The sequence below is a fragment of the Parus major genome, chromosome 23 (assembly GCF_001522545.3).
Source record: "Parus major isolate Abel chromosome 23, Parus_major1.1, whole genome shotgun sequence".
NCBI classification, from domain to species: Eukaryota; Metazoa; Chordata; class Aves; order Passeriformes; family Paridae; genus Parus; species Parus major.
Window position 1 is genome coordinate 4,341,554 of NC_031791.1, and position 15,469 is coordinate 4,357,022.

General features: G+C 40.6%; 1 protein-coding gene across 6 annotated transcripts in view; it reads left to right on the forward strand.

The window, feature by feature from the left end:
* Window positions 1-13,666, forward strand: part of RLF (RLF zinc finger) — a 41,107-nt gene extending 27,441 nt beyond the window's left edge. For 5 of the 6 annotated variants that reach the window (XM_015649261.3, XM_015649262.3, XM_015649263.3 and 2 more), the window contains 4 exons: window positions 2,425-2,627; window positions 4,139-4,275; window positions 8,041-8,182; window positions 8,359-13,666. In XM_015649261.3, the coding sequence (XP_015504747.1) occupies window positions 2,425-2,627; window positions 4,139-4,275; window positions 8,041-8,182; window positions 8,359-13,092 (5,216 nt within the window). In that variant the 3' untranslated portion in view covers window positions 13,093-13,666. Of the gene's footprint in view, window positions 1-1,356; window positions 1,539-2,424; window positions 2,628-4,138; window positions 4,276-8,040; window positions 8,183-8,358 lie in introns of those variants that run through there. The other variant, XM_033519498.1, reaches the window with a different exon arrangement.
* The last annotated feature ends 1,803 nt before the right edge of the window (window positions 13,667-15,469 follow it).

Below are 15,469 nucleotides of genomic sequence, written 5' to 3' on the forward strand. Positions count from 1 at the left end.
CTAGAGATGACGAGGAGGTGAGAACATGTGAGGGAAACAACATGGAAACACCAAGATCAGTGGAGAAGGAGGGGCAGGAGGTGCTCCAGGGGCCAGAGCTGAGATTCCTTTGCAGTCCATGGTGAGCAGCCCATGGGGATCCATGGGGGATGCAGAGATCTGCTCACAGCCTGTGGAGGAGCCATGCTGGAGCAGGTGGGAGGACTGTTTCCTCATGGGAGGGACTCACATTGCAGCGGTTTTGGCAGGACTGCTGGTCACGATATTGGACCCATGCTGGAGAAGTTCAAGAATTGTCTCCCATGGGAGGGACCCCATGGTCTCACAGGGTAACAACCCCTCTCCTTGAGCAGCAGATGAAAAACCTTGGGTGATGAACTGACCCAACCTCCCATGCCCTGTCTCCCTGCACTGTCAGTGGGAAGGAGGGAGGGGTTGGGGGAAAAGGTGTTTTTAAGGGCTTATTTTATTTCTCATTATCCTACCTCTGATTTTGTTAGTAATAAACTCCCTTTGTACCTCTAAGGTGAGCTTGTTTTGCCCTTGGAGTGTTTTCTCTAGGTCCTTAACTCATGAGGCCTTCATTAAATTTTTCTCTCCTCTGCCCAGCTGTAGCAGGGGAGTGAGAGTGAGCAATTTGTGTGGGTTCCTGGCACTTGGCCAGAGTCAAACCATGACAATCAGCCAAGGCAAAATACATGAACTTTATAAAAGGTTTTGATGCTGTCTCTCACAGCATCTCTGGATTAAATATCCAGGATGCAGCTTGATAAATTCATCGTAGGTTGAGTGAGAAGTGAGCTGATAGGTCAGGTGCAAAGAGTAAATGAGATTGTCAGGCTGGTGAGCAGTCAGTGGTGGGGTTTCTTCAATGTCTTCATAAATTATGTTGGTGCAGAAGTTGAATGTACATGAAATAAATTTGCTGTTAAGGACGCTATGTTAGGATCTGTGATCTCCTTTGAGAGCAGAGGCCTTATAGAGAGGTCCAGATACACCAGAGAGCTGAGCAGTCACCAACCACTTGAGCTTTAACAAGAGTAACTAATGAATTCTCCACCTGGGACACAATAATCCTGGTTACATGGACAAACTAGGAGATGGAGAGCAGTCCTGTGGAAAGACATCTGGAGGATTTGGGTTGATGGCAACTGGAATAGGAGTAAGCAGTGTGCCCTGGCAGCCAGAGAGGGGCCAGCTGTGTCCTGGGGTGTGTCAGGCACAGCATGGTCAGCCAGTCGAGGGAGAGGTGACTGTCCAACTCTCCTGTGCTGAGGTGGCTTCACCTTGAATCATTTTTTGGGTGCTTCAATGCAGAAAGAACATCAGACAGCAGATTGTGACCAAGGTGGGGGGAGGCCTTGAAGCTCCTCCTCCTTATGAGGAGAAGCTGAGGTCACTTGGCTTGTTGAGAAGAGAATGAAGGGTGACCCCATCACCTGCACATCCCTCAAGAAAGCCTTGAGGAGAAGGAGCTGATCTTCTGTCTCTGGTGACCAGCAGCAAGACAGGAGGACATGGAATGAAGCTGTGTCAGGGTAAGAGCAGGTTAGACATTAGAAAAATGTTCTTCACCCCAAGGGTGGTTGTATTTTGGAACAAGCTCCCCAAAAAAGTGGTCACAGCACCAAACCTGCCAGAGTTCAGGGAGCATTTGGCTGCTGCTCTTAGTCATACAGTTTAATTTGAGGTCCTTTGAGAAGCAAGACTTGCAGGTCCCTTCCAACTGAATTCTGTTTCTATGATAAACACCTGGGAATCTGTGTAAATCTGTGAGATGTTTAATCCAAATAAATAAATTTTGCTTGCTATTTACAAAAATACTCTTTTAAGTGGTATTTTTACTATTGAATTAGTTCATCAGGTCTCATAATGATTAGTAGTATCTGCTTAAGAGCATAAGCCTAGCATGTCTTAAACACAATTCTTCAAAAGATAATATTCCACAAAGATAGTATTTTCACTCTCAAGTTAATTTTGTGTATTTTGGCATTACATAGGATTTTAACAGCTTGGGTGGAAAACTTTTCCATTGAAAAGCATGTAACGAATGGCTTGAAATATTTTTTGATTTTTGGAACATAAAGCTACAGTTGAAAGGTGATGATTCTGAACTTTAGTTAAACTGCTGGTATCTGTCTGGTGTGATCAGTGTCCTTTAGCCATTGCTGTGGCATACCTCTTAATGGTGCATCTTTTGGGAGGGCTGTTTTCTGAGGGGGGGTCTGTTTTCTGTATCCCAGCATTCTCTTTCTGCAGAATTTGGGAGAAGAGTCCATTGCTATCACTTTTAATTGTGCCTAGAGTTTCCTAAGAACACTGTCCATACACAAATTTGTAAAGAAGTATGAATGCAGTGAGACAATTTCATTTGAGTGTTGCCTGTAAATTGGTCTATTCTCAAAGGATTTTTTCTTTTCCTAGCTAATAAATTGATTACACGAGAAGGGCCTTCCTTTCTGCAGATGCGAATAAAACATTTGATGAAGTCGAACTGCATCCCTCAAGCCACTTTCTTGTCAAAATTGTGTGCAGATTCTCCAGAAATTGCAAATGTTTCATCTTTTCGCCAAGCCTACATCACATGTGTGTGTTCAATGTTGCCTAATGAAGACTCCATTAAGGAGGTTAGTAACCTATAGTTCCTTTTTTAATATATATTTATGAAGCATTTTAGAATTTATTTATGTAATACTAAGAACTGAAGCTGAAGAGTGAAACTGTTGCAGCAGAGTTCCATAAGAGGAATAATCTATTGCAGACTGCAGTAGGAAGGAGTGCCTATATGAACTGCTGCTGTGGATTTGTATGTATGTATGCTTGATTAGATGTGTTTGAAAGCTTAAAAATTACAACTTCCGTTCCAATAATAAGCAAAATATAATTGGAGTTTATTTGAATTGAGTCTTTTCTGACTCAAACACTGGTACCAGAGCAATTACTTTTCATCTAGTTGTTCTGACGTAAGAAAGGTTTTAAGGAAAAAAAATCACTAAACAAACAAAACACACTTCAGAATTGTTCTTTCTGAACTCTTAACTCGTTTTTAGCAGTCTTCCTGTTACAGTAACAATCATAGCAATGATTTGTGTTCACACATGGCTGCTGTTCACACAACTGACTCTTGCCTCTGTTGCCTCTTGATGTCACATAGCTGTTAAGGGATCAGTCTCACTTGTATGCATCAGGTATAGTTTTAAATGTGAGACTTGGACATTGTGAGTAAACCTCAGTGAAACTGGGGGAAGCTTGAGATCCTAAAAAAAAATTACTCTCACATCTGCACTTCCTGCATGAATGGCAGAGTGATCATGTTGTACATATAAACTATTTTTAAAACCTTTCCTTTAAATTACTTCTTGTGAAAAAGAAATACTTGGATGGGTGTCTCTTCAGTCTGCACTTTGAGCCAGATTCCCCTTAGTGTGCTGTATGAGCAGAGAATGTGTTTAACAGCTCACTGCAGACATCATCTGTGCACTGAAAGCTTTGGAGTTGATGGGGAGCTTACAGCATCTTTGATTGGATTGGCTGCTAATGAGAAATGGTAGAGAAATCACATTAAATTCTGTTCCTTTTTCAGTTTACTTTGAGGGTTGTGAAATGTAGCTGTAGCTATTTTACCTTGATATTCAGAACAGTCTTTACTTGCCAGTCAAGTATAAAAGTTGGAACACAGATGAATGAATTGAATCAATTAATTGCTTAATTATTTTTTTATGGGAAAACAGCCATAAAGCAACAAAGCAGTATCTTAAAGCAGTAGTTTATTGACTTAGCTGGACCTGTAGCTAAAACTGTGGAAGTATAAAGTCAGTGGTGTTCCAGTGCCAGAAAGTTAACTTTAGTAACTGACAGTATGAAGATTTGCATGGCATGTTTCTTTGCATGCTTTGTCATAGGTGTTGTGTAGTTGGCACTCTTACAGAATTGCTGAAGTCCAAGACTTCAAAAACACTTTCATTTACACCTTTGTTTTAAGAGGCAAGAAATGTGTTGTATCATCATGTTACCTATCATCTTCCTCTGGTAGAAAATTGTGAAGTCTAATGAGAAGTGGGAAAAGGGGATGGTGCATTTTTTTGTAAACATACTGAGAATAAAGTGCCTTTTCTTCTTAATTTTCTTTTTATTTAAGATTGCAAAGGTGGATTGCAAAGAGGTACTAGATATCATATGTAATCTGGAATCTGAGGGACAAGAAAATACTGCATTTATTCTTTGTACAACATATCTTACCCATCAGCTTCAAACAGCAAATGTGTATTGCTCTTGGTAAGTATAAGAGTTTCTGCTTCTGCTAACTGTTCCTCACTGGGTAGAACTGAGCCAATATAGTACAAAAACATGTAGAGAAGGTGGATTTATCCTTTACTTGAGCAGTGCATCAGACTGAAATACTTCCTAGATAATTACTTATTTTGTCACAAGTTGCTATGCTAATAGAGCAGTTAGATAAAAGTAATGTTTAAACCATTTGAAACTGCACTCACACTATTGGCATGAACATTGATACTTCTGTGGAGTCAGTGGTGGTGGGTCAGTGCTCTCAGGGTTGGTATTAAACCCCTAGCTTTGTGGTTTCACAAAGCACATTGTCAGTCTGTTCTTCCCTTGGGGATGCTTGGCCCCATGAAAGCCTGGTGCATTTTTTTCACCCAGAGATGTCAGTACCAGGAATGAGCGGATGCAACACCCTGTAACAACTTCTCTCTGCTTCCCCCACAAGAGCCTTTTTATATTTTTATAATTTCTTTAACATCAAGTATTGTAGTACTAGATTTGGGCTGATTATGACTGTAAAACTCTGCCCTCTTAACTGTCTGGAGATGCAGAACCTTCTGTGCCTCTGTTTCAGCAGTGGTAAACTTGTAGAGCCAAAGCAGAGGGGCTGGTTTCTACCCTTCAGAATCTGGGTTTGTAGTTTTGACTTTCAAGGTGTGGCTGAATATGTAGTTTTCTTCCATTTAAATCCCCACCTGGATAAAGCTTTACATGGCCAGATGTATCAAGAATACGTTTGGAATTTGGATTCGGTTAGCTGTGGTATTGTTCATTTACTCCATGTTTTAAAGCCATTAAAAGAGGTTTTTGCAGCACTTCAGTGTCTGCAGGATGATTGACAGTTCAGCCTACTCCAGTCATGTGTGCAAATAGGCCAGAAATGTCTTTTTGAGCAAAGAATGCCTTCTAGAAAGAAATGAACCTTTTGGAAGACTCAGGAGGGGAGGATTCACCACACTTGAAGTTCTAGGGGATGTTTTTCATTAGGGATTTGAGTAGAATTATGTCCAAAGAGGTACAAGGCTAGAGTCACCCCCCGTGTTCTCTTGTCAAAGAGAGATGCAGCAACTAATATCCTTTTGGGGTAAGTTATATTGTTTGCTTTTGTCCAAAAATAAGAGCTGTATCCCTAGGGTGCAAACGAAGAGGGTTGGACTTTGTATTGTTGGACTGTTGGGACTGGAGACCAGGCTCGAGGATGTCACATTTATTCTTACAGAATAACATTTCTTCTATGTGACAACAAATGTGGATAGATGATTTTTTTTTTGCTTGCATTATGGAGTCTGCACTGAAACTCTTTAGCATTGGAATGCAATTTTCAGGCACTGTAGCTCTAACCTGTAGATTACTCATCTCTGCGTCAGTCTGACTCCCAGGTGAGGCCTGCCTGAGGCTGATGCTGCACAATACATCATGCAGCTGTAACATGCAACTTGCACTTCAGCTTTAAACTGGGTTAGCCTGGGTGACAGGCAGTGATAGCTTGAAGATCCAAATGGTAGCACAGTCCAGCAACATAAATATGTCCCTGCTTACAGAAGGTTAGCAGGTTTGTGTCACATCACTGTCTACACTGTTCTAGTCATTCTGAGGAGGTGCTGGGTCAGACTGTGCTGCCCTGTCCATAGCACAGTTCCCTCTCTGCTGCCATCCTGACAGATTTCTCAAGTTCCAGCTGCCTCCCCTGGGGGTGAGATGGGAGAATGAAGTCTTCTGTCTACTGGTAACACTGACATTGTAGAGATGTGTAAATTGAAGCTGTAGTACTGCACCTGGCAGTGCTTGTGCAACAGCACTGGACACAGCCAATGCCACCTGGAGCCACTGAGAGCAAAGCTCCAGGGTGCTGGAGCACAGATGGAAGTTTACCTTCTGATGGACTCCTGTATGGTGAAGCTGGTGTAATACTTCTGGGCCATCAGACTGCTTTCTCACTTTGACACTGTATAAGTCTATTTGAAAAGTACAGTTGCTTGAAAGTCAGGATGCCTGGTTGTTGGTGCAGTGCTGTTTCACTGACCTCCAGCTGTGTTCCTGGGGACAGATATGGATGGAACAATTATTTAGCCACAAAGTAGATGAATTCAAGTGGCTGATATGACATAAAACTTATCAATTGGAGGGTTGCTTTTATCAGATCACCCAGCTTGATTGATATTCCATGATATTTCATGTAGCAGGTGTAGTGGGCATGCATTACGGTGAATGGAAATGAGGAGCTCTGCTCCATACAAACTGTGGCACTCACTGAAATCATTGTAGGGCTGATTTTGAGCAGTAGTCTGGCAAGGAGATAAGGTAATATTGTCTGCATTGGTGAGCTAGGCTCCATCCATAGCATGACAAATGCAAGAGCAGGCTGGAAAGACAGGAAATGTGAAGATGGACTCACTGCAATATGGATATTTAGTATCGTCCTGCAGCTAAAGCTAATGTAGAAGAATGACATGCTAGCAGGTGCTTGCAAGCCATTATATAGGCTTAAATACGACCTGAATGTGTACTTAAAGTAATAAGTTAAATTAAAAATATGAAGTGAGACATTCTTTCTGTGACCAGCTGCTGGTTTTAAAGAGGCAGAAATTGCTTAATTCACTTCTGTCTTGCTTTAAGACAATTGAAGGGGTGGACACTCCAAAATTAATTACCTGCCCTTTTAGTTTTAACCACTTCCTTTTTCACCCATAAGGAAAGGTGGATGCAAGAAGATAAAAGTAAAAAGATTATAATTTACCAAAAAATGAGGCATCAACAAATACTAAATAACACTAGTAAAGTAACACTAGCAATCAATAGATACAGAGTTGCTGAATATCAGACTCTGAAACAGTTTTGGATTGCAAAGTGCAACTTCTTGGGTTGCTACTGTTGCTATTCAGAGACCTACCTGAAGCAACTCCCTCTGAAGCCCAGAAAGAAACAAAAGAAGGATGTGTTTTCTTGATGTCTGGTTCTCAAGGCTGTGGCTGACCTTGCAGTCAGAAGCCTCTGTGTGTAGTTGACATACACAGTGGATATGTTAGCAAAAGTGAAGTTTACCAAAGGAAAAGAAGAAAAGTTTTTTTCAATTGATACAAGAGATACAGATGCTATGGCTCTGCTACTGTTGGGCAGTCAATGTGCTGGCAGAACAGCAAGTGACAGGTTGTATCCTTAAGTGGCTGTGCTGTCTTGGGTATAATAAATTGCTAAATAGAATGGCTTTGTGCTCTCATGGTGTGAGTGGGAAAGCACAGAGACAGCAGACAGCCTTCAGCTTACAGATGCCTAACATGATGCTTTGCAGAGGGTGGTTCTGTTCCCTGTTAGTGGCAGTCACATCACCTGGCTGCAGGTATCAGCAGCTGAGCTGCTTGCTTATTGGAAGAGAAGTGGCAACTTTCCATTATGATTCATCTCACCCATTTTAAATTTCTATGTGAGAGGTAAAGACTCTGGAAGTGTAGGACTGTTTTGGGGGTTTTTGTCTAGAAAGGAAGTCTGTGCAGCTCTAGATGTGTGCATTAAGTGAGATGAATCCCACTGCCAGTGTCTTTCCCCAGTATCAGGAGATACACTGGGGGTTGATCTGATGCTGGGGCATGGCACAGGAACTCTTCAGTGTCACTTGGAGATCAGGACCTAATTGAAGTGTGTACTGTCCTTGAATAACACTTAAATTTTCTTGGCATCAGTTCTGAACTGACACACTGTGACTGCACAAATTTGTGTGTATCTGCAATGTTCTTACATTCTGCTTTCAACACTTCACAGGGAACTGACGCTTTTCTGGAGCAAACTGCAGAGAAGAATAGATCCTTCCTTAGACTCCTTTTTGGAGAGATGTCGTCAGTTTGGCATCATTGCCAAGACACTACAGCATCTATTTTTCTTGATAAGAGTCATACAATCTGAAGTAAGTAATTACAGTCCTGAGTCTTTGGACTCAACTAGAGCTGTTTGCATGAATTTATTATTTTCTTAATAATCCTATTGAACTGAAAAAAAAATATATAGCTTATTTAATTTTCCTACTTTCTGATTAAGTGCCTAATAACACACTAATAAAAATCTTCTGTTTTCTTTAAACAGGCAGAGGAAGCGGGACTTGCCGTGTCTGTTTTGTTGTGTGTGAGAGCCCTTCAGATCAGGTCCAACGGAAGCGATGAGATGAAGACATCAGTGTGTAAAACAATTGCATGCCTTTTACCAGAAGATCTTGAAGTTAGAAGAGCCTGTCAGCTCACAGAATTCTTACTTGAGCCAACTTGGAGTGGATTTAATGCATTGGAAGAGCTCTATATGCAGCCAGACCAAAAATTTGATGAAGAAAATGCACTGGTTCCCAATTCACTCCGCTGTGAACTGCTGTTGGCTTTGAAAGCATATTGGCCATTTGATCCTGAATTTTGGGACTGGAAGACTTTAAAGCGGCATTGTCATAAACTGTTAGGGAAGGCAGCTTCTGATTCCGAGGATGATGTAGGTTGTCATATGTCACTCAATGAGACCGACATGTTAGAAACTTTCTTTAGTGACTATGACGAGGCAAAGGAACACAAATATTATGATGGAAAAGACACATTGAACCACCCTAAGGAAAAATCAAGAGTAAAAAAACCAATTGGTTCTTCAGAAAGATACCAGAGATGGCTTCAATACAAGTTTTTTTGTGTGCTCTGCAAAAGGGAGTGTATAGAGGCCAGAATACTGCATCATTCTAAGATGCACATGGAAGATGGTATTTATACATGTCCTGTTTGCACAAAAAAGTTCAAGAGAAAGGAATTTTTTGTACCACATGTAATGGAACATGTTAAAATGCCACCTAGTAGAACACACAGACCTAAAAAGAAAATAATTCTGAAAAAAGAGAGATCACCGCAAAAGGCAACAGTTTCCAGCAGCCCTCCCCCAGTGTTCCCAGAAAGGGCACACCAGGCACAGCTCCCTGAAAGCTTTGATGATGACACACAGGAATATGTCACATTCAGCCAACTGGAAAATTGCCAGCTGCAAGACAGAGACATCTACCCCTGTCCTGGGACAGATTGTTCTAGAGTATTTAAACAGTTTAAGTATTTAAGTGTGCATCTGAAAGCTGAACATCAAAACAATGATGAGAATGCAAAACACTACTTGGATATGAAGAACAGGAGGGAGAAATGTGCGTTCTGCCGCCGGCACTTCATGACATCCTTCCACCTGCGGGAGCACGAGCGCGTGCACTGCGGGCCTCAGCCTTACATGTGTGTGTCCATGGACTGCTACGCCAGGTTTGGGTCAGTGAATGAGCTTCTCAACCACAAACAAACTCATGATGATCTTCGGTATAAATGTGAGCTCAATGGCTGTAATATTGTTTTCAGTGACTTAGGGCAGCTTTATCATCATGAGGCGCAGCACTTCAGAGATGCGTCATACACCTGTAACTACTTTGGTTGCAAAAAGTTTTATTATTCAAAAACTGAATTTCAGAATCACCTTGCAGCACATGATATCCAAGTGTCAAATGGGGAAGGGAAGCAAAGGCTGAACCTTGAAGGGTTGGTTTCAGAAGAAAAATCCAGTTATCTTCCAGACTCTCAGCTGCTTGAACAATCTGAAAATTCCAGTCTGAATGATAACTTGGATCCCTCGGGCTCTCAGGAAATTCCACAGGTGAAGGAAGAATCTCTCTCTGACAGTGAAGATCTCAACAGTGAAAATAATTGCAGCCTGCATTGTGGGAAGCACAGGGCAGATGCTGCAATAAGCCAAGGTCAGACATCTCCACAGCTGCTTCGAACAGTGGCTCACAACCAGTCAGTTCCAGGTTTTGTCATGTCCCAGGAAGGAGTCTTCCATCCAGCAAATATGAAACAACAGTGTTCCAATGTGGCAGTTTGCTTTGATGAAAAAAGCCTTTCCTGTGGTTTTGAAGGCTGCTGTTCCACCCATAAAAATTCCAGAAGTATGCAAAAACACCTTCGAAGGGCCCATCCATACAACTTTAAAGGTAAAAGAAACATAGAAATGAAAACTAAATACTTTCTCGATCTGTTGAGTGATGCTCAGGACAGTAAATCCCCTACAGATATGAGTCCAGAGTTAGGTCACAGTTCTGATACAAATGCTGACTCTCCAGAAAGCTTGTGTTGTGCTGTAGATGCTACAGGAAGCAATAGCCTGAGGGAAGAGACTTGTCCTTCTTCCCCAGAAACATCTTTCTATGACAGTTCTAAAGAAGCAGATATTGAAGATAACATGTTGGAACTATTGTTAGGCTTGAAACATCTAAGCTTAAAAAATGCTAGTGTTCAGAATTCAAGACAGAAATCTTTTCTGGGCTATTCATCTAGGGATGGCAAGTGCCCTGAGTCTGTTGATGAAACTACCTCAAAATTTCACCTTCAAGAGCAAGATGATAATTTACCTAGCCAGTATCTTACTCAGCTGGCAGCTAAACCATTTTTCTGTGAATGTCACGGATGTACATGTGAGTTTGTGACCAGAGAAGCTCTCTTAATGCATTATGTTAAAAAGCATAACTATTCAAAGGAAATGGTTCTTCAACTAAATATGTTCCAGCATCGGTATTCACCATTTAAGTGTCATATTTGCCAAAGATCATTTACAAGAAAAACACATCTTCGAATTCACTATAGAAAAAAACATCAAATTGGCTGCGAGAGGGTGGCTCACAAGGTGTGTCCTAGTGAAAATTTCGATCATGTTGGTTTATGTACAGAGGACATGCATAAGGACAGCACTGCTCCGGTGCCTGCCTGTGCAAATAGCGTTGGGTTCCCTGGACATTCGGACTCAGAACAGCTGTGTCACCCAAAAAAGGAAGACTGCTCTTCTGAGACTGATTTGGAGTCCAATGAAGAGACAGACAATGACGTAACAAGAAAAACATCTAACATAACTTCTCTGGACAGTCATAGGGAAGAACTGGAAGCAAGACAGGGAAGAGGAAGCAAAAGAACAGTCGCTAAAGGAAACTTATGTTACATATTGCATAAGTACCACAAACCATTTCATTGTATACATAAAAGCTGCAACTCGGCATTCACAAACCAGAAAGGTTTGATTCGCCATTACAGAACTGTTCACCAGTATAATAAGGAACAGCTCTGCTTAGAAAAAGACAAAGCAAGAACAAAAAGGGAACTTGTCAAATGTAAAAAAATATTTGCATGCAAACACAAAGACTGTGGTAAGCGTTTTCTGTGTTCTAAAGCTCTTGCTAAGCATTGTAGTGACTTCCACAATGAAATTTTAGAGGATCAAAAACTGCTTTCTGAAGCTGAGTCTGCCAGATTTGCTTGTAACCAAGCCCACTGCCATGCTGTATTTTATACGTTTAATAAGCTTAAACAGCACCTAATAGAAGAACATGCCAATGAAGAAAAATTAAACAAAGATTTTGAAATCCATTGTGACCTTAATGGCTGCAATCGAATTTTCACAAATTACAGTCACTATTCTCAACACGTATATTTCAGACATAGTGAATATTATGATAGTCTCTTTGGAAATCAGAAAGAGGAGGATGATAATGAAGATAAAGATAAAAATGAGCAAAATTATTTGAAAGATGGCTTTAACACAAGCAAGCAGAATGGGAAGCAATTAAAAGAAAAGGCTAAAAGAATTAGCAGAAGCAGAGAAAAGCATTTGCTGAATTTCAAAACAAAGGAGGAAGCCCTACAAATGTGCAAAGAGAAATCTAACCAGACACAGTACCCCTGCATGGTCCAGGGGTGCCTGTCTGTTGTCAAACTGGAAAGCAGCATAGTGAGGCACTATAAGCGCACACACCAGATGACCAACATGTACATTGAGCAGCGCCTTCAGAAACTCGTTCTTTGTGTTAAATGTGGCATCATGATTGAAAAGCAATCTTGCTCTGACACAGCTTCAGACTCAGATAAAAAAGATGTAGAAGTTAATGAGGATAAATCAGCTAATTCTGAGCCCGTGCAGGAAAGTGACAAACCCCTTGTTCCAAATCCTGCCTGTGATCCTCCAGATGTGAGTGATGAAGACCAAAAACAATGTCCACCGAGTAGTGTGAATTGTGATAGCAGTGCCTTTGTGTACTCAGGCACTTTAAAATGTAACCACAGTTCAAAAGACACCTGTTTTGAAGAGTCTAACACCAGGGAGACAACTGTGTGTAAAACTGAAGATCTTCCTGAAAGTAGTGAAAGAGGGAATAACTCTTCTTTGTCCAGTTTACAATTAGAGTTGCCAAAAGAGAAAGACCCAGAAGGATGTCAACATATTGCGGTTAATCAGAATGCAAAAAGAAATGTACTTTGTGCTACAAAGGACAAATTTCAAAAGCCTCCTGTGTCCAAACCATTTGATTTAAAGACATATAAACCAATGGGATTTGAGTCTTCATTTTTAAAATTTATTCAGGAAAGTGAGAGAAAAGATGATGATGATGATGATGATGATGATTGTGATGAGGTGGTAGAATGGGAGTCTCCTGAGCCATTGCCAGCAGGTGAAACATTGAAAAAAGAGGGAGACAGTCAAGGGAACACACCAGTAAACAACTTTGTAAGTGATGAAAATGTAATCATAACCCCAAATAATCCTGGGCAGCTAACAGAGATCCAGCCCTTGCTGTCAGAGTCCTCATCTGCCCCTTCCTTAGAAAATCTGAGGGCAATCTTGGACAAGGCCCTAACGGACTGTGGAGACCTTGCCTTAAAACAGCTGCATTACTTACGACCAGTAGTTGTTCTTGAAAGATCCAAGTTTTCCACACCTCTCATAGATTTATTTCCAACAAAAAAGGCAGATGAGCTGTGTGTAGGAAGTACATAAGTAGCTTTGCTTAGAGCAGATAGCCTCCACTACTGCTGTACGGGGAGAACTTCAAATTAGAACAGTAATTGTTACAGTACACACTTTTTAGGTTAGTTTTGACTGTTTGATTCCATGAATGTATAATATCTGTCAAAAGTATTGGCCAAGTTAATTTAGCTCCCCATTTTTTTCAATGAACAATGCTGATTTTGGTGCTATTTAACACATCAGAATACTGGGGGCTTCCTCTTGAAGAGTAAATGTGCATGATTGTATATGGAACAAGTACTGGGGTACCAGGGTTTGGGGGGCGATGGAGTTATTACTTGACTTGAATGTGCACCCCAGGGTGCTTTGTGTAACATATTGTACACTACAGCATCTTATATTTTTTGAGTTATGAGTTTCAATAAATTACAGTTTTTCACCCATTTGTTTACTGTACAGTAAATCTTTAATGTGCTTTACTTGTAATTGAGTTTGGGACCATTCTGAGTGCATTGGACAGTGTTGCTTAAGTTTATGCATTTGTAGATAATTTATCAAACTGATAAAATAGATACAGAAAAGTAAAGTATTACATTTTATTTTACAACATTCTCTGTGCTTTTTTCAGACTTGAAAGAACCATAATTAGTACAGGCTTACTAATTACACTTATGCATGCAAAAGTCCTTGTTCCTTTAAAGGCAGAGGGTGCTTTCTGAGACTGTCTGGCGCCACCTGAGTGTGTGATTAATGTTGCCAGACTTCCAAGCAGGTTCTGTGACATGAAAGTACCCATATACATTTAGGGCTCTCCCGTTGGCTTTTTTTGACAATGAATGAAACCTAGCTGGAAGATTCACCAGAAGAGTCAGCTAATATTTTAAGCTCTGTTTCTTGTTCTGTCTCTCATTTCTTGCCACTTATGGCTACATCATGAGGCCCAGAATCACTGTCCCCACATCTCCCTGGGGATTCTAATGAGCAAGCAAGCAATCGCAGCTTCTTACTGATTGAAGGCTTGGGTGTTGTTGGGGCTTCTGGGTTTTTGTACTGTAATCTGAAAAGCAGCAGTGGAAAGGAAGTGGAAAAAACTTTGGGAAATGTTTAAAACAGCATGAGTATTGGCTGGGTGCAGGAATGATGGCAGCTATCAAACCATCTAGTGAACTGTGGCATGACCAAAACTGGGCAGAAATGGCATCTTTGTAATATGTTTGGGAAAATAAAGTTATTTGGGCTTAGCCCAAAATACTAACCTAAGTTAGGTTAAAAGTTACAGACCAAACAAGAAAAGTGTAGCTTACTGCCTAGCCTTACATGTAATTTCTTCTCTCTAAACGGTAAGCTTTTAATGAAATAAAGAGGGTGCATCAATCTTCTCACAAAATTTTAAAAATTTAAGTAAGTTATGTCAAAAGGTTAAATATTTCAACATCATCAGACAGCCGTCAATGTGTTCTAAAATAATTTCTCTCTCTAAAATAACAAAGTACCTCTTTCAGTAATGTGGGCTCATAGGGAGTTCATACTTCAGTTGAAAGATACCAGTACAGCACTGGTCAGCTCCTTCCTTGTTACAAACTGTATCTTGCCCATTTCAGACTGTCAGTGTTTCAGTCTTTGAACTCCATCACCTCCAAAATGCACTACTGTCTCAATGAGGTAATAGGTGTCACACCATCAAAACTGTACAGCTTGAATCTACATCTTTATCCCAATTTCTTGGGGTTTTTTATCTGATCTAATTGCCTGGCACAGATGGGTTTCAGAGAAGGAGGCCACAAAAAGGTAAAGGTTTGAAGAGTTTTTACTATCTATTTCTGTTTTCATGCCATGGGGTAGAGCATCGTTTTCCCTCCCAGGTGCTACCAGAATTTGTCTTACAATGATGTAACATTTCCAGCTTCTTGCTTTCAAGCATACGGGAGAAACATTTTGTTCTGCAGTAAAGGAACACCATTGCATTGACTTTCCAAAAAAAAAATTATTCTGAATGTGAAGAGTAGATACCTCAGAAAACACATTTCATAGGGAACGTTGCTTCCATTTTTAAAATTGTTGTCTTCGAGTGTGTGGATTTTATAGGACAAAAACATATTTATTGGTTGTGCATGCCTAAACTCCCCAAGCCTGTGGGCTGCCCTGCAATGTTCTGTGAGTAATAAAAACCTGTAAATACCTTTACAATGACAGACCTTCCAGACTGACTTCTCTCTTTCCAGCAGAGCTCGCAGCAGAGCCAACAGCACTTCCTCATCTACCCTGTTCTTCTGCAGGGATATATTACATTACAGAAAACGCTGAGTTTCAATATATTTGACAGGTCATTCTTCTATATAGTAAAAAAAAGAAATAGATAACTGATAGATAATGAGAACATTAAGTTGGCGTTATTTGATTAAAAATT